Source organism: Andrographis paniculata, unplaced genomic scaffold (genome assembly GCF_009805555.1).
Source record: "Andrographis paniculata isolate CXL003 unplaced genomic scaffold, ASM980555v1 Contig75END, whole genome shotgun sequence".
NCBI lineage: Eukaryota > Viridiplantae > Streptophyta > Magnoliopsida > Lamiales > Acanthaceae > Andrographis > Andrographis paniculata.
The window spans coordinates 27,112-46,401 of record NW_026137612.1 but is presented as its reverse complement, the minus strand read 5'-3'; the positions used below and the strand labels follow the sequence as shown (position 1 = coordinate 46,401).

Here is a 19,290-nt window from a genome sequence, read left to right as displayed (position 1 = left end):
TAAGTACAACAAAGTAGATATCTTAGCTTCCTCTATACCACACATAGAAAAATGATATGTTTTGTCTTCACTACAAGGGATACTTTAAAAATGAAAAGGAACTTCTTAAATAGAAAGACGAAGTTGCATCCAAGAGCAGTAAACCACTATTTTGGAGAGGGTGCCTGCTGGCTCCACAAAACCCAGCGTGTAAACAATGGCTAGTAGAATTTCTACCTTAAATTTTTAGTGCCGATAAAAATGTGAAGGATGAAGAGGCACTAGCCGTGATGATCCCTGATGACTGCTCCTAGTCCAATCAGTGCTCGTTTACCTTAAAGTTGAGCCATCTGTGTTTATTTTTCACAAAGACAGGTCCGGAGGCAATCATGGGTTTGGGCTTTGCAGTTTTCTGTAGACTATGGGAGAGTCAAGAAAGCAAGAAGAATTTTGCCAATGTGAAAATCAGCTCTGTAACATTCACCAACAAATAGACAAGCAGAGACAATGACTCAAGCCTTCACATTCTTCATTGTTAAGAACAACACCATTGCGCAGCTTCCAAATCCCACACAATATAGCCTTGCTCAGTATCTACCAAATTTAGAGATTTTTAGAACGTTATGGGGGTGATTTTCAGTAGGAGTAAAGTTCAAGACTCGAGGATGACTAAACCCAAGAGATCTCTTACAATCTAAGAAAGTTGTGTGTGTGTGTGACCCCAAGGACAGAGAAGAAAAATGTGATCAACATTTTCAAAACATTAATTAGTTACTTGATTTGTATAGGATTCTGATTCTGGTGCTGATTGGTCCGAGGATTTAAATCATCTATTCGGTAGTTTGTAGAAGTGCTCTCTGTCATGAATGGTAATTATCACACAATTATGTTTAATTTTCAAGGATGATGGTAAAATACGATTACAAGTCTCAATAACATTATGGGCAATTAAAATCAATCAACATATTGTGCTGGGATGCTCTGAAAGGAATTGATGAATTAACATAAAAAAAAAAAAAAAGTGTTAATAAACAAAACATATATCTCCACATCATTGAAAGTAGAAGATTAGCATTTGAATTGCAGTGGATGAAAAGAAAGCCATACAGTTGGCTAGTGATAAATTAGTAGTACAAAAGAGGGCTACAAAGAAATAGTATAAAGATTTTGATAAAAATCACACATTTTACTTTTATCTATGAGAACCAATAACAGACTCGTAAAGATGTTTATTTTAGTTTCATGGCATCAGCTAGATGAAATAAAACAATGTTTTACCTGTGAGAAATAACTCTGATGTGTTACCCTGGCATTGCTGGTCCAGACATTGATCCTAAAATAAATAACATCACAAACAAAACATAATATTCCAAAACACAGCCAACGAATGAGTAATTCAGCACAATAGCTATATTTCTAAGTTTCAATAATATTGAAACTTAGGGCCAGACCATGGACCTAGAAGAGAGGCAGCAGAGCTTTTTGATATATAAGTGAAAGCCACCCTGCAAAGAAGAAACAAGATTATGTGACATACTACCCAAGGGTGAACTATCTCAAATAAAAGTCTACAAGAACTGGATGTGCATCGAACATAAGAACAACTTCTCCGCACAACAGAGTCAACAGACAAATACACAAAAATGACATGATCAGATTTATTGCATTGTTGTCAGCACATCTGCATAACAGAAATTCATAATGAAACCTATATATAAATGTAATACCGACAAAACAATCATCAAAAGCCCGAATCAGATCCGATGCACCAATACTTTACACAGATTGCAAACTACAGAGATTCTGGAAACCTCTCTGCAATAAAATACTAACGTAAAACCAAATACATATTACGAGAATCTGAGGCATCTCAGCTAGACAATTGCCCAATATTTAGTAGTAGGCAACTTTTGCGTGCTTAATCAGCCCAGAAAAAACAAGAAAAACACCACCACCAATATGTGAGATTGCTACAAGAGCCTGTGCAGTTCTAAAGTATAACCTTGCACTCACAAACTAGACTTCTTTTCAAAGACGAAATACAGAATGTTATAGCTGCATCGAAAATAGATAACATGAAAAAAAAAATCATATTCTCATTAATTAATGATAAGTACATATTTATAAATTTGTAAAACAGAACATAATTAAATAAACTCTCAATCTGCAACACCAATCAATCCAGCCAGATACTTCAGGCTGGATTGCAACGCCGTGATGCCGCAAGGAAACCATTGATTTCTTGATCATAATGCAACATATAAGTAGCAACAAGCACAGTTTGTAGGTGCATATTAGAACAAAATTCCCTGATAAATAACCCAACTGAGACAAGCAGTATTCAATTAAAAAAACAAGACAGATTAAACAATATAGTTGGATATCATATTAACCCTTCACTCGTCTGTTATGAACCCTTGCTTCCGACCCTCGAAACCAGGCCTCATTAACTTCTTCTCGCGCTTGGCAATCTTCCTCATCTTTTTCTCATGGATCCTACCATCAATATTTTCCTTCCTCTTGCGCTGCCTCTCCTCCTTCATCTTCTCCTGCGACTCCACCCTCTCCTTCCACTTTTCAGCATTCTTCATCTTCTTCCTTTTCTCCCTCTTCATGCTCTCCTTAATCAACCGTGGATCATCATGCACCTTCTCCCCCATCGCCCTGCTTGTTGCAGCCTTCCACGACGCCCTCTCGGCAACATATGGATTCTGCTTCTTCACCTCCTGGAATGTCTTTGCTCTTTCCAACTCCTTGGCCTTGGACAATTTTCGCTTCTTGTTCTTCTTCCGTTGCTTCCCTTCATCTTCATCTCCCAAATTCACCTTCCCATATTCAATAATCTCCTCCCCGTCATCGTCCCCGCGCTCCTCCTTCTCACTCTGGCCGCCGCCATCGCTCTCACTGTCCCTTTTCCTCTTAAACCTATCCTTCCTCCTCGCCCTCCTTCCACCAGGGGTCTTCTCAATGCGATTTGCTCGCAGCAATTCAATTTTTTTATGCAATTTCTCTCTCAGCTCTTCGTAAGTCACCGATTTCTCCTTAGCCTCGTGCTTGGCATCGTCCTCGAGATTGAAGAGCTCGCCCTCCTCGGGGTCTGGCGCTTTGCTAGACTGTTGTTGCTCGAGGAGGTGAAGGGTGGAGGGATCATTATCGGGATCGAAGCGCTTGCGGCGGGCGAGCTTACGATGCTTACGAGTCTCGTGCTTGGCGTACCCTTGCGCAGCTTTGGAAAGTCCTGCGAACCATGTTTTCGAATCATCCTCGTTCGTTAGGTAGAATCTCGACGGTATTAGTTCTACCAAGTGATCGAAAAAATCACTATGTAACTGGATTGACGATCCCAGGTCACCACCAATGTCGTTATCAGCCGCAGCGGCGGTGGAGACGTTGTTGGTTTGCTTTTGCTTCTTCTTCTTCATGTCGGCGGCTTCTCTGTTCGTGTTCAGAAACAACTAGGGTTTTGAGGGAGATGAATTTGCTTTTTTAACACAGCGGCGATTGCTTCAACGACGTCGTTTTCGGTTATTTACTTAATTATAATTTGTATAATATAATTATTGTTTATTTATTAAGAATAAAAATTTAATTAAATTTACTTTTTTGGCATATATTAATTTTAAATTATTTTTAAAATTCTAAACATTTTCAAAATCTTATTATCTAAATCGGAACCTAAAAATTCTCTTTTGAATTAGATTATTAGAATGAAATTTTGAAAATTGGTTTATATATTATTAATCAAAATTCTCAAAATATTAGGTTTGCGGGGAATTTCCATGTCATAAAAAAAATGCTCAAAATATTTATTTATTGCTTGAAATTTCGTTGTTTTAATGTAAAATTTGTATGAAATAGCTCCTAGTTCAAAAGTGGTGTTTGGTTTTAAATAAATATCTAAATTGCATCGGTTTTATACCAATAGAAAATGTAAAATATATTAAATAATTTTTTTATTCTCTCCGTTCGTCTCTAAGGGTCACATTTATATTTTACGTCATTTATTTAACATTAAAAATATCTTTATATTTTTTACAAATGTCATTATATTTTTGTACATTTATATTTTTCAACAAGCGAAAAGTAAATAGACTTTAGAGCCGGACAAAATTAGTAACAAAATAAATAAATAAATAATTGATTAATTGATTTTTTTGAAAAAAAAAAAAATTCAAGTGTGTAGGTAGAATCAAACATAAGTGCCATGATGATGATGTTTGTGCAAATATTAACACAGTGAAATTTAAGTCAATAAATAAAATATATAGTATTTTGTATATTTTGTATTTTGTATATTTTTACAAAATATACGAAGGGTGTGTTAGGTTAGAGGATTGAATTTTGGATTTGGATTTTGGAGAATTTTGAATTATGAATTTTTTAAAAAGTTGTGTTTGTTTGGAAGTTTAAATTTTGTAATGATTATGTAAAATAAAATTATTATTTTATTAAAAAAAATGATATACTGATGTGATAATTTAAAAGAGATGATATTTAAATAATATTTTATTGAAGAAAATAATATATTTAAATTTTAAAAATTTATTTTTTTGTTCTTTTATTTATTATGTTCTTTTATAAAAAATTTCAAATTATTATTCATATTTTTTTTGCTAAAAATATCAAATCAAATACATATTTTTTACTTTAATAATATACTAAAAATTAATTTTATATTTAAAATATCATGTCATTGACGACGTCAATATCTATTTATATCACATTATACAATTATTTTAAATATAATTTAAAATTATTTTTTAAAAAATAAATATAAATATATAAAAATAAAATAATATTATCATTCATTTTTTCCTATCACTTATAACTATTTTTATAATTATTAACATTATTATTATTACTTTTTAAAAATATAAAAAATAAAAATTTATACATGCAAGAAGTTTAGAAAGAGAGAGGAATAAAAGTCCTATTCAACGTGTGTGTAATTTGTTCACTGCAATAGTACTTTGGTAGTATGATGGTGACATAATAGCTGATTAATTGAAGATCTATCATATACGGTAGATTTTGAATAGTGTATTTCAATACAGTAATTTAACAGTAATTTTTTTTTTTTTTTAAATCCGTCAACCAAACACACCCAAATAAAAACAATAGTTGTATCAATATAAACGTTGAAAAATTATATAAAAAAAATATATACAAATTTTTACAAAACATTGATTTTGGACAAGTTATAGTTGCAGTAGAAGTTGCAACAAAATAATTGCAAACAATTCAATAAAAGATGTATCTAATAACAAAACAGACAATTTTGAGTAACATTGTACTAAGTAAATATAGAACAACTTCAAATCTTATAAGCCTGGTTGTAAAATATGTTGGATAATTGGGCTATTTTTTAATCGATTATTTTGTAAGTGAAAATGCGACGGGCCGATGTACCAAATTAATTAGATTAATTTGAAATAAATAAATAAATATTATTTATTTATTATGTATGACGTTTGGTTAATATTTGGCTATTTTGTCTGTCTCGAGACAAACCAAATTGTGCAACCCAAATTAAACACGGGTATATAGCCTAAGTTGCAGTATTATTTGGATAAAATATTATCCGTTTGATAAATTTATTATAATCTCAAACAGAAGGGTTGAAATTAGAATAAATTACAATTATTTCAAACAGAATGTTTGAAATTAGAATAAATTCTGATCGTCACAAACGGAAAGTTTGTTATTAGAATCAATTACGACTGCTTCAAACGGAAGGTTTGAATTTAGAATAAATTACATCGATAATTAAGGTCGTAATTATGATCGTAATTGATCCTCTGCTATTTTGGCCGAGTGAAGACGCTTATATAAAGGGTCTCCCCCCTTCATTTTAAATACTAACACCAACAACTCTCTCCTCTTCTCTCCTCTTTCCCAACTTTCCGTCAACCTCCTCAGCTCAGTTCCTTTCTCGTTTTTTGTTCGTCGGAGCTCCAACAATTAGAGGTGTCACTCTCATTAGAGACGGAAACCGTTTTATCTTTGGGTTAGAACGTCAGCCACCGAAGGGACTACCGGGGCGTATCTAATTTTCGGAAAGAGGATTCATCCTCGACTCAATTTCACGTTTATTCTCGCAATACCCATATATTCCAAAAAAATATTGATTTTTGAAATGTTTAATTAAGGTGCAACAACGGTATTCATTTTCATCTATCATAGTATGTTAGTAAAACTTCTTTGAATTATGTTTACTACACTTTCCATCCACCTTAAATGGAGTATTGAGATGATATACTCCGTATGGTCCATGAATCATTTGTCTTATAACAATATTATAGGCAACTGGATCAACATTCTTATCAGAAATTTAACAACATATATATATCTATCAATTTCTTCGAGAGTAATTGGTTTAAATCCCTCTTGAAGAGTTAACGTAATATGCAAGTGGGGCAATCCTAGTTTTTGAAACTCATTAGCACGAACATTTGTTGTATATAAACATTAATAAGTAACTTTTATATAGATATTGGAATGATTTTAAAATTATAAGTTAAATTATAGTATACCTACAATTACTTGTCTAAAGAACTTTTTATTTTTTAACAGACGCAATATTTTTTTTTTGTTTCATCCTAAATACTCTTGCTAGTAGATAATGACAATCTTCTATATGTTGATTTGGAAGCTTTGATAATTCTATAGAGATTTCTACCCATTTCAGGTTGCATGTGAATGTAATAAAAAAATATGGAGGTCTAATTGCCCTATAGATTGCCAACGCATAATGATAATGTTGAAACATATTTTTTGAACTTTCATTAAATGAAAATGATAGAATTATCTTCATTTCCACTGTATTGGCATCCGTGTCCCCAACAATAACAATGTTAACGAGACCTTGAAATAAATCTACACGCAAGCAACTTGATATGTTTTTATGTAATTCAAATGTTGTTGTTCAATGGCAACATAACGATCAACTGCAAATTGTTGAAACAAACGTTCTCCTTGTAGAGGAGTTGTGTTTTTCTCTGATATGTTCTGAAAATGAAACACTCAGAATTCTCTCATTAAAATATTTTTTTTCTATATGTCCTAACTTCATATTGTAAAGAATTTTAACTCTCCATCCATCACTACCGTGTGGAAAAAGTAAAGAATATTATAGTGGGGTATATGAAAGATGCATCTCATTAATATGCTTTAGACATTCATATGTTTTACAAACTATGATGTCGCGACTCTATTCAATGGTTCTATCTTGACCAATAATCAAAGCAGCAATCTCAGATGTAAAAGGCAGTGTGTATTGTCAATTACTTCTCCGGTTCAATATCCTTATATGTAAATTCATGCCACTATGATGCTTTAATGCATCTTTTGCTGAACAAAAAATTTGGACATAAAGGTTCACATTATTTAGCATGGCTTTCAAACGCTCGACTATAGAAAAAATTTCGAAAGTACACCTATCTTTTCCTAAGATAAATATCCGAGATGATGCACTTCATTTTTAGTGTCACAAATATACATTTGAACAAATTTATTATGCTCTCCTCTTTAGGGAATCAATGAACCAATCAAGTAAAAAAAATTTCACCCATAGATGTGAAACTAAAGATCAAAATAAATGATATAATATTTTTCATAAAAGTACAATCCTTTAGTAACCCATCTAGATACTCAAAAGGATTTGATAGTAAAGGCAAATAAATTTTTCTACTTTGGCAACACAAACTAAACTTAGGATTCTTTATAATTACGAAGAGTTTTTTCTTCCGACCACATAAATGGGCCACAAAACCCTATTTCTTTCGGTTAAAGTTGACGTTGTTGTAGGATTGACATTACTCAGATATAACTGAAAGAATTATAATATTGAAGTTTAACTAAAATTGTATATAACAATATGACAAAAAAATGAATAAATAAAATAAAATATTAAGAACCTTATTTATATGTTAATGATAAGTTCTATGGATAATTCCGTTAATATGTATATATGATTGATTCTAACAATGCGAAAATAAATATACAAAAGTTTATAGTATTAATTGAAACTGCATCTTATATGATAAATTAATTTGATATATTATTATCTTATTTATGATAGCATAATTTGCATTTTCCTGTGGGTGATGTTGTTGAATAGATAGTGGTACAATCTCCCCATCTAGTAATAATAATAATAAAACCATTAATTCTTAAGTACATATAATTATATAAAATAATAGGCTATAATAACACAACATATATTGTTGTATAAAGTGAAAATTGTTACTTATTTAAATTGGTTATGGACTGCCGACATAATCGCATGTTTAAAAGATTGGACATAAATTAATAATGAAATATCATTTAAATTTGATAATTTATCTATAACATTAAAAAAGGTGTGTATTTAAAATATTACAGCGAGACAATTTTATAAATAATAAAGAATTTTGACAAGTTTTTTAAAAAATTAATTCAATATAATTGCATATAAATATATATACACTAACGTGTAACCAATGTTGTGCACGATCTATTTTTATAATTTTAATTTAATATTTTTAATAAATAATATTTATAGTTTATATATATAATATATTATTCAAATCAAATCAGTTTAAAAATTAACAAACACAATAAAAATAAAAAAAATAATTTATAAAAAAAATAACATAATGAGATAGATAATTAAAATATATATATAAATAAGAATGAAATTACTATACTTAAAATAAAATTTTTATAATTTTAAATTCATAATAATTTTTTGTATGAATTTTCGAAATATTCTTTCAAATAAAAAAAAAACTCAAAATTTAAACATAATCTATAAAATTAAAAATTTTATTAAAATATTATATTAAAAACCATATCAATTTACAAAAATAAGTATATAATAAAAATGAAAAACTTAATTAGTAAAAAAATACTACAATAAATCATTAAAAATACATATATTGTATTATTTCTTTGTTTCTTTCTGATTTTATTTCAATTATTTTTTCTGCACCACAATACGAATATTAGAAATGATTAGTAGAAACTAAAAATAATACGCAACAATATAATACTATAGTTAACTCATGTTATAATCAAATTTAAAATTTTAAAAATTAATCAAAAAAATTTATTATTAAAATTTACTATATATAGAAATAAAAAAACTCAATCCCTTGGAAAGAATACTAAGAACTATAAAAATATATATATATATATATTCACAAATAAAAGAAAAATGATATTAAAAAACAAAATTTACTATAATCAAATTGCATATGTTTGTCATTGTTATTTTTCTATGTTCGTTTACTTCTTATAATCATTATTTTTTTTTTCTGTATTTTCTTCTTATAATGGGATTGCCACCGCTCGCTGCCACCATTCCACCGGTTCGGGGTTGACGCCACGTCCCTCCGACAGTGCAAAAAGGACAAAACCCATGAGTAAACGAGTGAAAAATAAAATACATAGGGACAAAATAGATTAATAAATTTATAATTAACAAACAATCTAACATAAACCTAAAACCCGGCTGAACCCTTGCACCCAAGTACATCCGCCAGTGTTGACCACGGTATCGGTATCCTTCTCTTTCTCTGTCTCAACTCACCGAACGATCATCTTCACCATATGCACCGGCTAAATCCTTTTTTTGTCTTAATTATTAAATTAGGAGTCTGTGTCACAAGGAATGTATGTTTATTAAGAATAGTTAATTTTTTATTATTTCTAATATTTCAGGGAATAAAAGAAGATGTGTAGGGTGTCTCCCAATTAATATTGTTAAATAATATATATATATATATATACTTATACAATATATATCTATACATACTATAGACAATTAAACGCTATCGTCATTAAATATACATTGTTAGATTTTACATGTTTAAGAAATTTTTAAAAAATAAACAAAGTACATAACATAAGCGAGCTAGCAACGGATAAAAAGTTATATAATAAATTTCTTAGATAATTCTCCATGTTTTTAATTATACATGATACCATTGTCAAATACTTAGGTTTAGTAAATATAGATTCTTACAAATTATATATTCGAAAATTATATTGTACCTCGAAAAATTCACTTTTACTATGAAATACAAATTATTAGCTCTCATGTTATGCTACATTTATTTTTACTAAACACGAGTAATTAGATTTTGCAAAATAATAATAATAATAATTTTCGTAATTGAATATCACAAACAAACACTTATATCTACTAAATATGAAACATTGAATTTTATTCGGTAAAGAAATTTATATTTTTGTAAGTAAATGTATTACTACATAGAACACTTTGACCTGTCGCGCGGTCAATCAAATATTTCACCTACTCCGTGATCACAGTTTAATGTAATATAGGGGAAGGGATCGTCTCGGAATTGTGTGATTCACTCTTTCGTGTTCTAATGCAGTAAATAAAGGGGAAATTTTCTTTTATTATCTAATTAAAATAAAATAACAAAGCAATTAAATTAAAGGGGAACTGACTATCAAGGGGATGTCTGGCTCAAGGGATGATGCAGTTATGGCACTTGTGTTCTATCATTAATTCAATTAAATTAATTCTTATTAAAGTATCAATAAATTGGTTATAATTATCAACAAGCTCTGACAACCAATTTTTTCTTACGGTGTAGGTAATTAAGGTACGACCGTTAACTACCCCTAATTAAGCAAATAAACCTAGGTGTGCCCATAAAAATATTGCCTAACCGCATTCCAATCTAGAAAAACCCAATTCAAAATAATTACTACCTAAGAGGAGCAATTAGATTTGATTGTCTAACCCCAGGAAGGAACTATTCAACCCGGTTGTCACCTATTCAAGTGCGAATACAATTACGGATATCCTACTTGAATTGACTTTAGATTATCAGACTAATTTAAATATCGGTACCAAAATATTCAATCAATCTAACAATCACAAACGCTATTATCAGAATTAGACGAATATTGATAATCAAAAAGAACTTTTATAAAGAAAATCAAGAATCTCCACCAAAACAAAAGAGCCAAAACATTATCACCCCTCAAACCAGAAAAGTATCTACTCCATAATTAAATAACAAAGAACAAAAGAGAAAGATGAAGTCATAGTGGGAGGGGGAAATCTTCTCTGTCGATTTGCTCCTGCGCGATCTAGGAATCTGTCAGTCTCCTTCTCCTGTGCGTTTCTGCCCTAGCCGTCCTCCCCACTTTTGAAACGTGTGATCCTTCATTTTATTTAATGTTTGCCCTAATTATTTTGTAGATGGGCTTTTGGGTCTTTAATTAATTTTATTTTATTTTATTTTTTTTTGTCAATTATGCCAAATTTAATATTTGCCCTCTGCACACAGCAAATAAACAATTCGCATATAAATTAGGTAGAATCCAATCAAAATCACCCAATTATCGCATATGATATGAATATAAAACGCATGCGATTTCTAACTATCACACTTGATCCCATATATTAGTACATTTAGGTACTTAACGACAAAATATGTGACATACTACACTCCATCTCTATTAAATACTATTAATTAGATCTCTTACATTAACTATGTCAATATATTAGTACATTTACGTACTTAACGACAAAACAACACTTTTTATATTAAATAGAAATCAATAGATTCCATACATTAACAAAGTTTATTTGCTGCAAAAGTAAGATGTTGCTACGGAAATATATATATACATATATAGATTTTTGCATAATTATATTAAAAAAAAATGAGATTACTTCTTTAAAATTTTACAAATAATTCCACTACAATTTTTATATTTTACATATGCAACCTCAAAATGTACTTACAATATGCACCAAAACCCTAAAAAATTATACACACAATATTGTATTTTAATCCTCAACCCACCAACCACCAATACAATAATAATAATATAAAAAAAAAATTAAAACAATCCTTTCATAAAAAATAATAATAATAATAATAGTAATAATAATAATAATAATTACAACAATCCGATAAAAAAATAATAGTAATAATTATAACAAATAACAAAATCTAAAAGAATTAAAAGAATTATACGTATGCATTAATTAACATTACCTGTAATTATCATAATAAATCAACCACTAACCATTTATTTACCCAAATCATTTAAAAAATAATAATTACACCAATTTTTTTAACCAAATGTGATAAGCTCAAGTTTATTACAATTTTCCTTAAAAGGCCCAATCTTCTAATATAAATACAGGCATATTTTTTTCTTTGAAAAAACATCACATGCAAGCAAGCAAGCAAAATGACTAGAAAGAGGATTAGACATGAGCAACTCGCTAATGAAAATAGGCGAAACTCTATCTTTGCCAATAGAACTGAAGGGCTGGTGAAGAAGGCTGAGCAATTGCAGATTCTTTGCGGTGCCGAGATCGCCATCATCGGCCACCAGCAGGACGGCGAAAACAATGCCATTCTTTGGCCGTCGCCGGAGGCGGTGGAAGACCGGGTGAACAAATTCATGGAGTTTCCGGTGATTGAAAGGAACAAAAAAATGGTAACTCATGAAAGCTATATTGAACAGAATGTGAATAGTGAGAGGGAGAGCTTGGCTAAGATGCAGAAGGCGATGGCAGTGAAGGAGGGAAATCAATTGCTGGCGAAGAAGCCGTTGGACATGATGGAGACGACGGAGCTGCAAATGGTGAAGGTTATGGCGGCGGAGATGCTCAAGAAGCTGAGCGCGAGGGGAGCAGAAGTCGGGTTGCCGGCGCAGGGGGCTGGCCCGGCGGAGGGCGATGGAGAGATTTTATTGGACCAGCTGGTTGGGGCAGCTCCTCTTGGAGCGGCGGCGGCGACGGTGGCTGAAGATCAAGGCCTGATGCGGGGGATTGCTGCAGTGGGGGCTGATAAATGGTTTTCCAATGTCCCTAAAGGCAGCGGTGACGGTTCTCTTGGGATTGGTGGCTTCATGGGTTATGCCTTTGCGGCTGGCGGCGGCTCTGCTTCTGGATCTGGAGGATTTTCTGCTGCTGGCGGTTCCTCTTCTGGTTTTGCAGGTTTTTCTAGTGGTGCGGCTGCTGTTGGTCGTTCTTCTCCTAGTTTCAGAGGATTTTCCGGTCCTGCTTCCATGGGCGGTTCTTCTTCTAGCTTTGCAGGTGACGGCGCTGCTGCTGGCGGTAGTTCTTCTAGTTTTGGAGGATTCTCCGGCACCGACGTCGACGACTTTGTGTCCTCCGGTTCTGGTCTCGAGATTGGGAGGCTTTTTGGCGATGGTTCCTCCAGTGGTTTCGGAGGGCTTTCTGAGGCTGGCGGCGCCGGTTCCTCCGGTGGCGGCGTTGGTGGATTTTCTGGTGGAAATAACTAGGCGTTTGCAGCGTGCGTGCGTGGCTGGCAGTGGAAGTGATGAATGATTGTTGAGATTTTACCTGTGTTTGATTTTTACCATTGTCTGTAATGAACTTCTTATGATGGAATTAATAATACTCAATAATTAATTACAGGCATAACATGTCTTTGGATATGTTTAATTATACTGTGATATTTTGATTTTGAATTTTTGTTTTGAATTAAAATATTTGTTCGAAGTGACATCAGATAAATAATAAAATTAAGTGTTTGATTTGATTTTTTTTTAAAAAAAATATTAAAATAGTAAAATCAAAATCAAAATTGCACATATTTCATACATAATACTAGATATTTACATTAAATTTTAAATACCATATTCAAAACTTATTATTTGAATTTGCTATTATAAATACTACACAGGGTTACAAAATTACAAATCAAAGTGTATTATTTTTTATTTTCATTTTTAATTTTCTTAATTATCCACTTTATTTATTAACTCTGCGAAACACATCACATCACACATTAGTTTTTTTACATTTAGCAATTATTTTTTATTTCAACGAAATAAATAAAAATAAGAATACTCAACAATGCATATTTTGTATCCAAAAATTGGAAGCATATATATTCCAAGTAATTATAAGTTATGCAGAAACTTGCATTTCCTTGGATTATTATAATTTCTTCGGAGTTTGATTTTTTAATTATATATAATTTTATCAACATAAAACGTCGAATTATACCCGTATATTATTTTTCGTCAAAATTATTCATAATCTACCGAAATTTTAAAAAGTTTGTACTATTCTGCCTTATAATTTAGAAATTGCTTGAAACTCTCTCGTGTTAAAAATATATATATATATATATATTGCACAAACTTTCATTTTTAGGAGTTTTTGTATAATATTTTTCAAAACACAAAAGAGTTTCGTACAATTTTTAAGAAATTTTATGCAATATTTTCTAAAATATAATAGTGCGTCATGTAGTTGCTAAATCACATTAAAAATGATGCAGACTTTTCAAACCACAAATGAATTATCTATAATTTTGCCTTATTTTCCAAATACTTATTTTGGATTTCAAATATACGTCAGTAATTTAAAGAAAATACATTTATGTTTGATGGGCCAATTCCTATGAAATATCTAAATTATATATCGATGATTCATGTAAATGGTAAGTTTTTTTATTCTCTTTGTAATGTTTTTCATTTTTTCGTGTCCTTAAAAGCGTTCTTCGTCGAAAAGTCACCGATTTGGATAAACGATCCAATATTGGTTGACAAATTGATGAAGTTAGCTTTCTTCGTCGTATGCCCGAACTAGAGGAAGGATCAAAGGTTTCAAAGCCGTTGAAGAATTCATCAAAGCCAAGGAAGAGCCTCCACTATCCATCTCAAAGCTTAAAGGCGTTCATCGCGTTCTTTATTAAAAGCATCAACCTGTCCCTCTTCGATCCAAACGTCAAAGGGATACGCTGGCAAAAGCGTTATCGAATATCAAATTCACCTCCTCAAAGATCAAAGCCTCGGATCGATCAAAAAAGATATCAAATCCAAAGCCGACGATCAAACTGCACGCACGGAGACCAAAGTCCTCCAAAAGTCAACAAAGCCAAACCAAAGATCAAAGCCTCGGATCGTCCAACGAAGGCTTCAAATCCAAAGCCGACGATCAAATCGCCAACTCAGAGATCAAAGGCCCCCAAAACCTGGCAAGACTAAACCTAAGATCAAAACCTCGGATCGTTCAAAGAAGACATCAAATTCAAAGCCGACGATCAAATAGCCCACTCGGAGACCAAAGCCCTCCAAAATCCGGCAAAGTCAAATAAAAGATCAAAGCCTTGGATCGTACAAAGAAGACATCAAATCCAAAGCCGATGATCAATTTGTCCGCACGGATACCAAAGCCCTAAAAAATCTGGCAAAGTCAAATAAAAGATCAAAACATCGGATCAAATCCAAAGTCGATGATCAAATTGCTCGCACGGAGACCAAAGCCCTCCAAAGTCCGACAAAGTCAAACTGAAGACCAAATTCCTTCGGATCGACCAAAAGGACATCAAATTCAAAGTCGACGATCAAATCGCCCGCACGGAGACCTAATCCCTCCACGTCCAGCAAAGCAAAACCGAAGATCAAATCTCTTTGTATCAAAGAAGCTATTCAAAACCAAGTTGGAAAATGAATCGACCCGGAAAGAAAATCAAATGACCAATTTAGAGAATAAGACTCGCTTTAAATCCAAATTAAATATAATTTGTACAAATTTTTATGTTTATTAAAAATAACGCAATTTTTATCTACAGTAACAAAATACGATTTCTTATAGATACGCTCTGTGTAAAATTTAAACTAGGATTTTGCTAACATATATTAAAAAAAAAAATTTCAATATTTACAAAATTTACAACACATTGATATTTAAAAGAGTGAATTTCCGAAAAAGATACAAATAAATAAATAAATATCACATAATTTAAATGTTGTGCAAAAGTTGTCCATACTTCAATTTTGAACACTTTTGAATAATTTAATATTTGTATCAACATAAACATTGATAGTGTTCAAAACTTCACAAAAGTTGTTGCAACATAATGATTTTTTACAATTTTAAGTTGCAATCAAAATAAATATCAAGCCATATCAAAGTTCACAAAATGTTGCTCCTAACGAAAAATCAAATACTTTTAATTATAAATACATAGTTCCAGCGTAAACAAATACATATCAAGCAAATTAAAAGTTATGGAAAAGTTGTATACACTTCTATTTTGGATACTTTCAAGTAGAAATATTAGTTGTATCAACATAAATATTGAAATATTTGTTTTATGGTTTAAATTAGATTTTTATTATCATATATTAGATTATAGGCTTTCATTTATTATTATTATTACTGTGAAATTTTTAAATTTTGCAAAATATAAAGAGTAACCTTTTCTCTGGTATACTTAACCCAGAATAAATTGGAGGCTTCCTCAATTTGAAATTATTACCGCTGCATATTTCCTGTCAAATTTGTTTATGATTTTAATAAAGCCTTATATACAACATTCAATTGTCTGTTTTGATTCCGCCTTGCTTCCGACTCTAACTGCATTAAGTTGCCGGTTTCATACTTTGACTATAGAGTTGAGAGCGCTTCTTCTAATTTTAACCGCATTGAGAACCATATTTCCAATTATGACTCAATGGACGATTCTAGCCTTTTCACATCCAATCTCTCTTGGCTAATTCAAATTATTTCTTTCTACACCACTTGAACTTGAATGGGATATTGAAATCTTTTAAATATTTACCTTATGGACTCAGTGGACGATTCTGGCTATGTCACATCCAATCTCTCTTGGCAATCTTAAATTGTTTCTTGATACACCACTTCAATTTTGAAATGTGTTGGATTATTTTCGATGAGTCCAGCCCATATCCGTTTCCGAACCGGTTTTGATGGATGGCCCGACCCGCCATGGTGACCTGTGTCTCCCTCAGTCTAAATTGTGACATTCCATCTATATATATATATATATGCCTCTCCTAAATCAGACAGATAGGGTGTGTGCCACCTGTGTTTTTCTCACACTACCAGAATTCTCTCTTGTGTTCCTTCATTCGCCAAGTTGCTGTGCGTTCGACGATGAGATTTTTCTGGAGATTTCCCCTGTGAATTTGAGAGATCATTTCTACTGTGTGATCTAGGAAGGTTTTGGTAAGGTTCCTACGGTTCGATTTCTCTAAAATTGAGTGATTCCCATATAGAGTGTTGAGGTTTCTTCTTGGGGTAGTAGACTAGGTTGCCAGCGGGTGTTGTTGGCCGTCATCGTTTGCTTGTTGCTATTTTTGATCTCTCTTCTTCTATAAGAGTTGATCCCTAAAATCTAAGCCACAAATCTGTATTTGTTAGTTTCTTGTTTACTGTTATGTGTTTTTATTTTACAATAAATAAAATCGTTATTTAGTTTCTTTAATATAGTTCTCGGTTTAGTTTTTCAATCCTAAACATAAAAGTGGTATAAGAGCATTTGGTTTTGAATCAAAAATGAGTTTTCTATTTAGGGTGTGTTCGTTTGATGGATTTGGATTAAATTTCACTATTCATCCAAAATTTCCCCCCCAAAAACATCAAATCAAACACCTATTTTTCATTTTTTATATTATACTAAAAATCAATTTTACATTCAAAACATCACATCATCACCTATTTATATCACATCATACAACTATTCAAATTCAAAATTTTTACTATTCAAATCCCAACTCAAAATTCAAACCCCCAAACAAACACACCCTTAGTGTGTTCTTTGGTTTTGGTTCTGTGTTCAGGCTCAATTTAAATATGATTTTATAGTTCCAATTTATTTTTATAATATGTTTCCAGGCTCAAATTTAAATCTGATTTTTCAGTTCCAATTTATTTTTATAATATGTTTTTAAAAGAATTGGGTGTTCAAGGCTTAGATTAAAGTTCTTCTCTATTCGTATCTCTTAGTTTTGGGAACATATTATTTTTTAAGATATCTCTGAAGCAGATTCTTTTTTATAATAATAGAAAGTAAAAAAAGGATCTGATCCAATTTTCTTTTTTAAAATAAGCAATGTAGTAGTTTTCTTTGAGAAACATATTTTTTACATAAAGGTTTTTTTGTTTTATAAGACTTGGTTTTTTTTTTTTTTTTTAACTAACATTTGTGGTTTTATTGTGCACACATTAGATAGGACTCCAAGAATTGAATTGGATGGTGAACTAATCGGAATTTCACACAAAGCTTTTCATAAAATTGAAAAACCTTCCGGTAAAAGCCTAAACCTTATATTCTTATTTGATATTTGTGCCTTTAAGTGAATTTTGAAACCCGGTGTGGTTTAGTCATTGCTAATTGCAGTTATAGAAATCTTGATTGTGTGATAAATGTGATTCATGTGATTTAGTTTACTGCTATAGTGGGCCGTTGATTGTAGCCATAGGTTGATTCTTGTGTGAATATTCCTATTGTGATTTGTTTGTTGTGATTTCAATTTTTTTTGGGAAAAATAGTTGGTCTCTTTTATTTGTGCAGTGATTATTTGTGTGTAATCCTTCTTGATTTTCAGTTTGATTGTTACGTAAACAATTCTTGAGTGCAAAAACTTGCTTGTTTGCTTTTATTTTTCTAAGTGTTTTTCCAAAAATCTGAATATTTTTTAAAATATGTTTTTTTTTTTTTTTTTTTTTCAAAATGGCTAAAAATCATCTTTTAAGTTTGATTCGTTTTGATGGGAAAACATATTTTTCTATATGGAAACAAAAGATGAATGGTTCTTTTGTTACTCAAATTTTTTTTTAAAGGCAATTGGTGAATATTATGCTGCAAGTGTTTCAGATGAACGTAAAAACAGAAATAGATGTGCAAGTACATTCCTTTATAATCATGAATCTTGCTAATTATGTGATTAGAAAAATTAGAATGGATAAAAGTGCAAAAGACTTGTGGGATAGATTAGACTGTATACCGAAAATTCTTTTGCAAGTAAATTACATTTGTTGGAAAGATATTTTAGTTATAAACTTGATTTGAAAAAGAGTATTGATTAAAACTTAGAAATTTTTCAGAATTTTTTACAAGACATAAAGTTGACGGGGGATACTATTGTCTTGTTAAATGTTATACCTAATTCTTATTCAGATGTAAAATTTTCTATAACATATGGTAGAGATAATATAACTTTGGATATTGTTACAAATAATTTGAAAAATAAAGAATTAGATTTAGATATTAATAAAATACAAAAGTCTTCATCCAGTGAAGTAATGTACAGAGAGGTAGGTCACCTCATAAGAAAAGTAATGCAAATAAAAAAAGATAACAATAAGAATTCTCAAAATAACAACAACAATAATAATAATATATGGAAGAAGAATTCTAGGGGTAAGTCTATATTTAAGTCTAGAAACCCCGAAAGGAAGTTTATTGGTTGTGGAAAAGTTGGACATTATGTAGATGAGCTGACATAAATAGACACGGCCCAAAAATTCAATCCAAAACCGGCACA

The 19,290-nt window shown here is 31.2% G+C and overlaps 2 protein-coding genes across 2 annotated transcripts; one reads left to right on the top strand and one right to left on the bottom strand.

Annotated features, from left to right (window-relative positions):
- Nucleotides 1–2,197: 2,197 nt before the first annotated feature.
- Nucleotides 2,198–3,449, bottom strand: LOC127266316 (ribosomal RNA-processing protein 14-C-like). The gene has a single exon (XM_051296528.1). The coding sequence runs from the start codon at nt 3,399–3,401 to the stop codon at nt 2,376–2,378; it is 1,026 nt and encodes a 341-aa protein (XP_051152485.1). The 5' UTR covers nt 3,402–3,449; the 3' UTR covers nt 2,198–2,375.
- An 8,754-nt stretch (nt 3,450–12,203) lies between these two features.
- LOC127266371 (uncharacterized) lies at nt 12,204–13,314 on the top strand. Its single transcript, XM_051296591.1, has one exon. It carries the CDS (start codon nt 12,205–12,207, stop codon nt 13,264–13,266), a length of 1,062 nt encoding a protein of 353 aa, XP_051152548.1. The 5' UTR covers nt 12,204; the 3' UTR covers nt 13,267–13,314.
- The last annotated feature ends 5,976 nt before the right edge of the window (nt 13,315–19,290 follow it).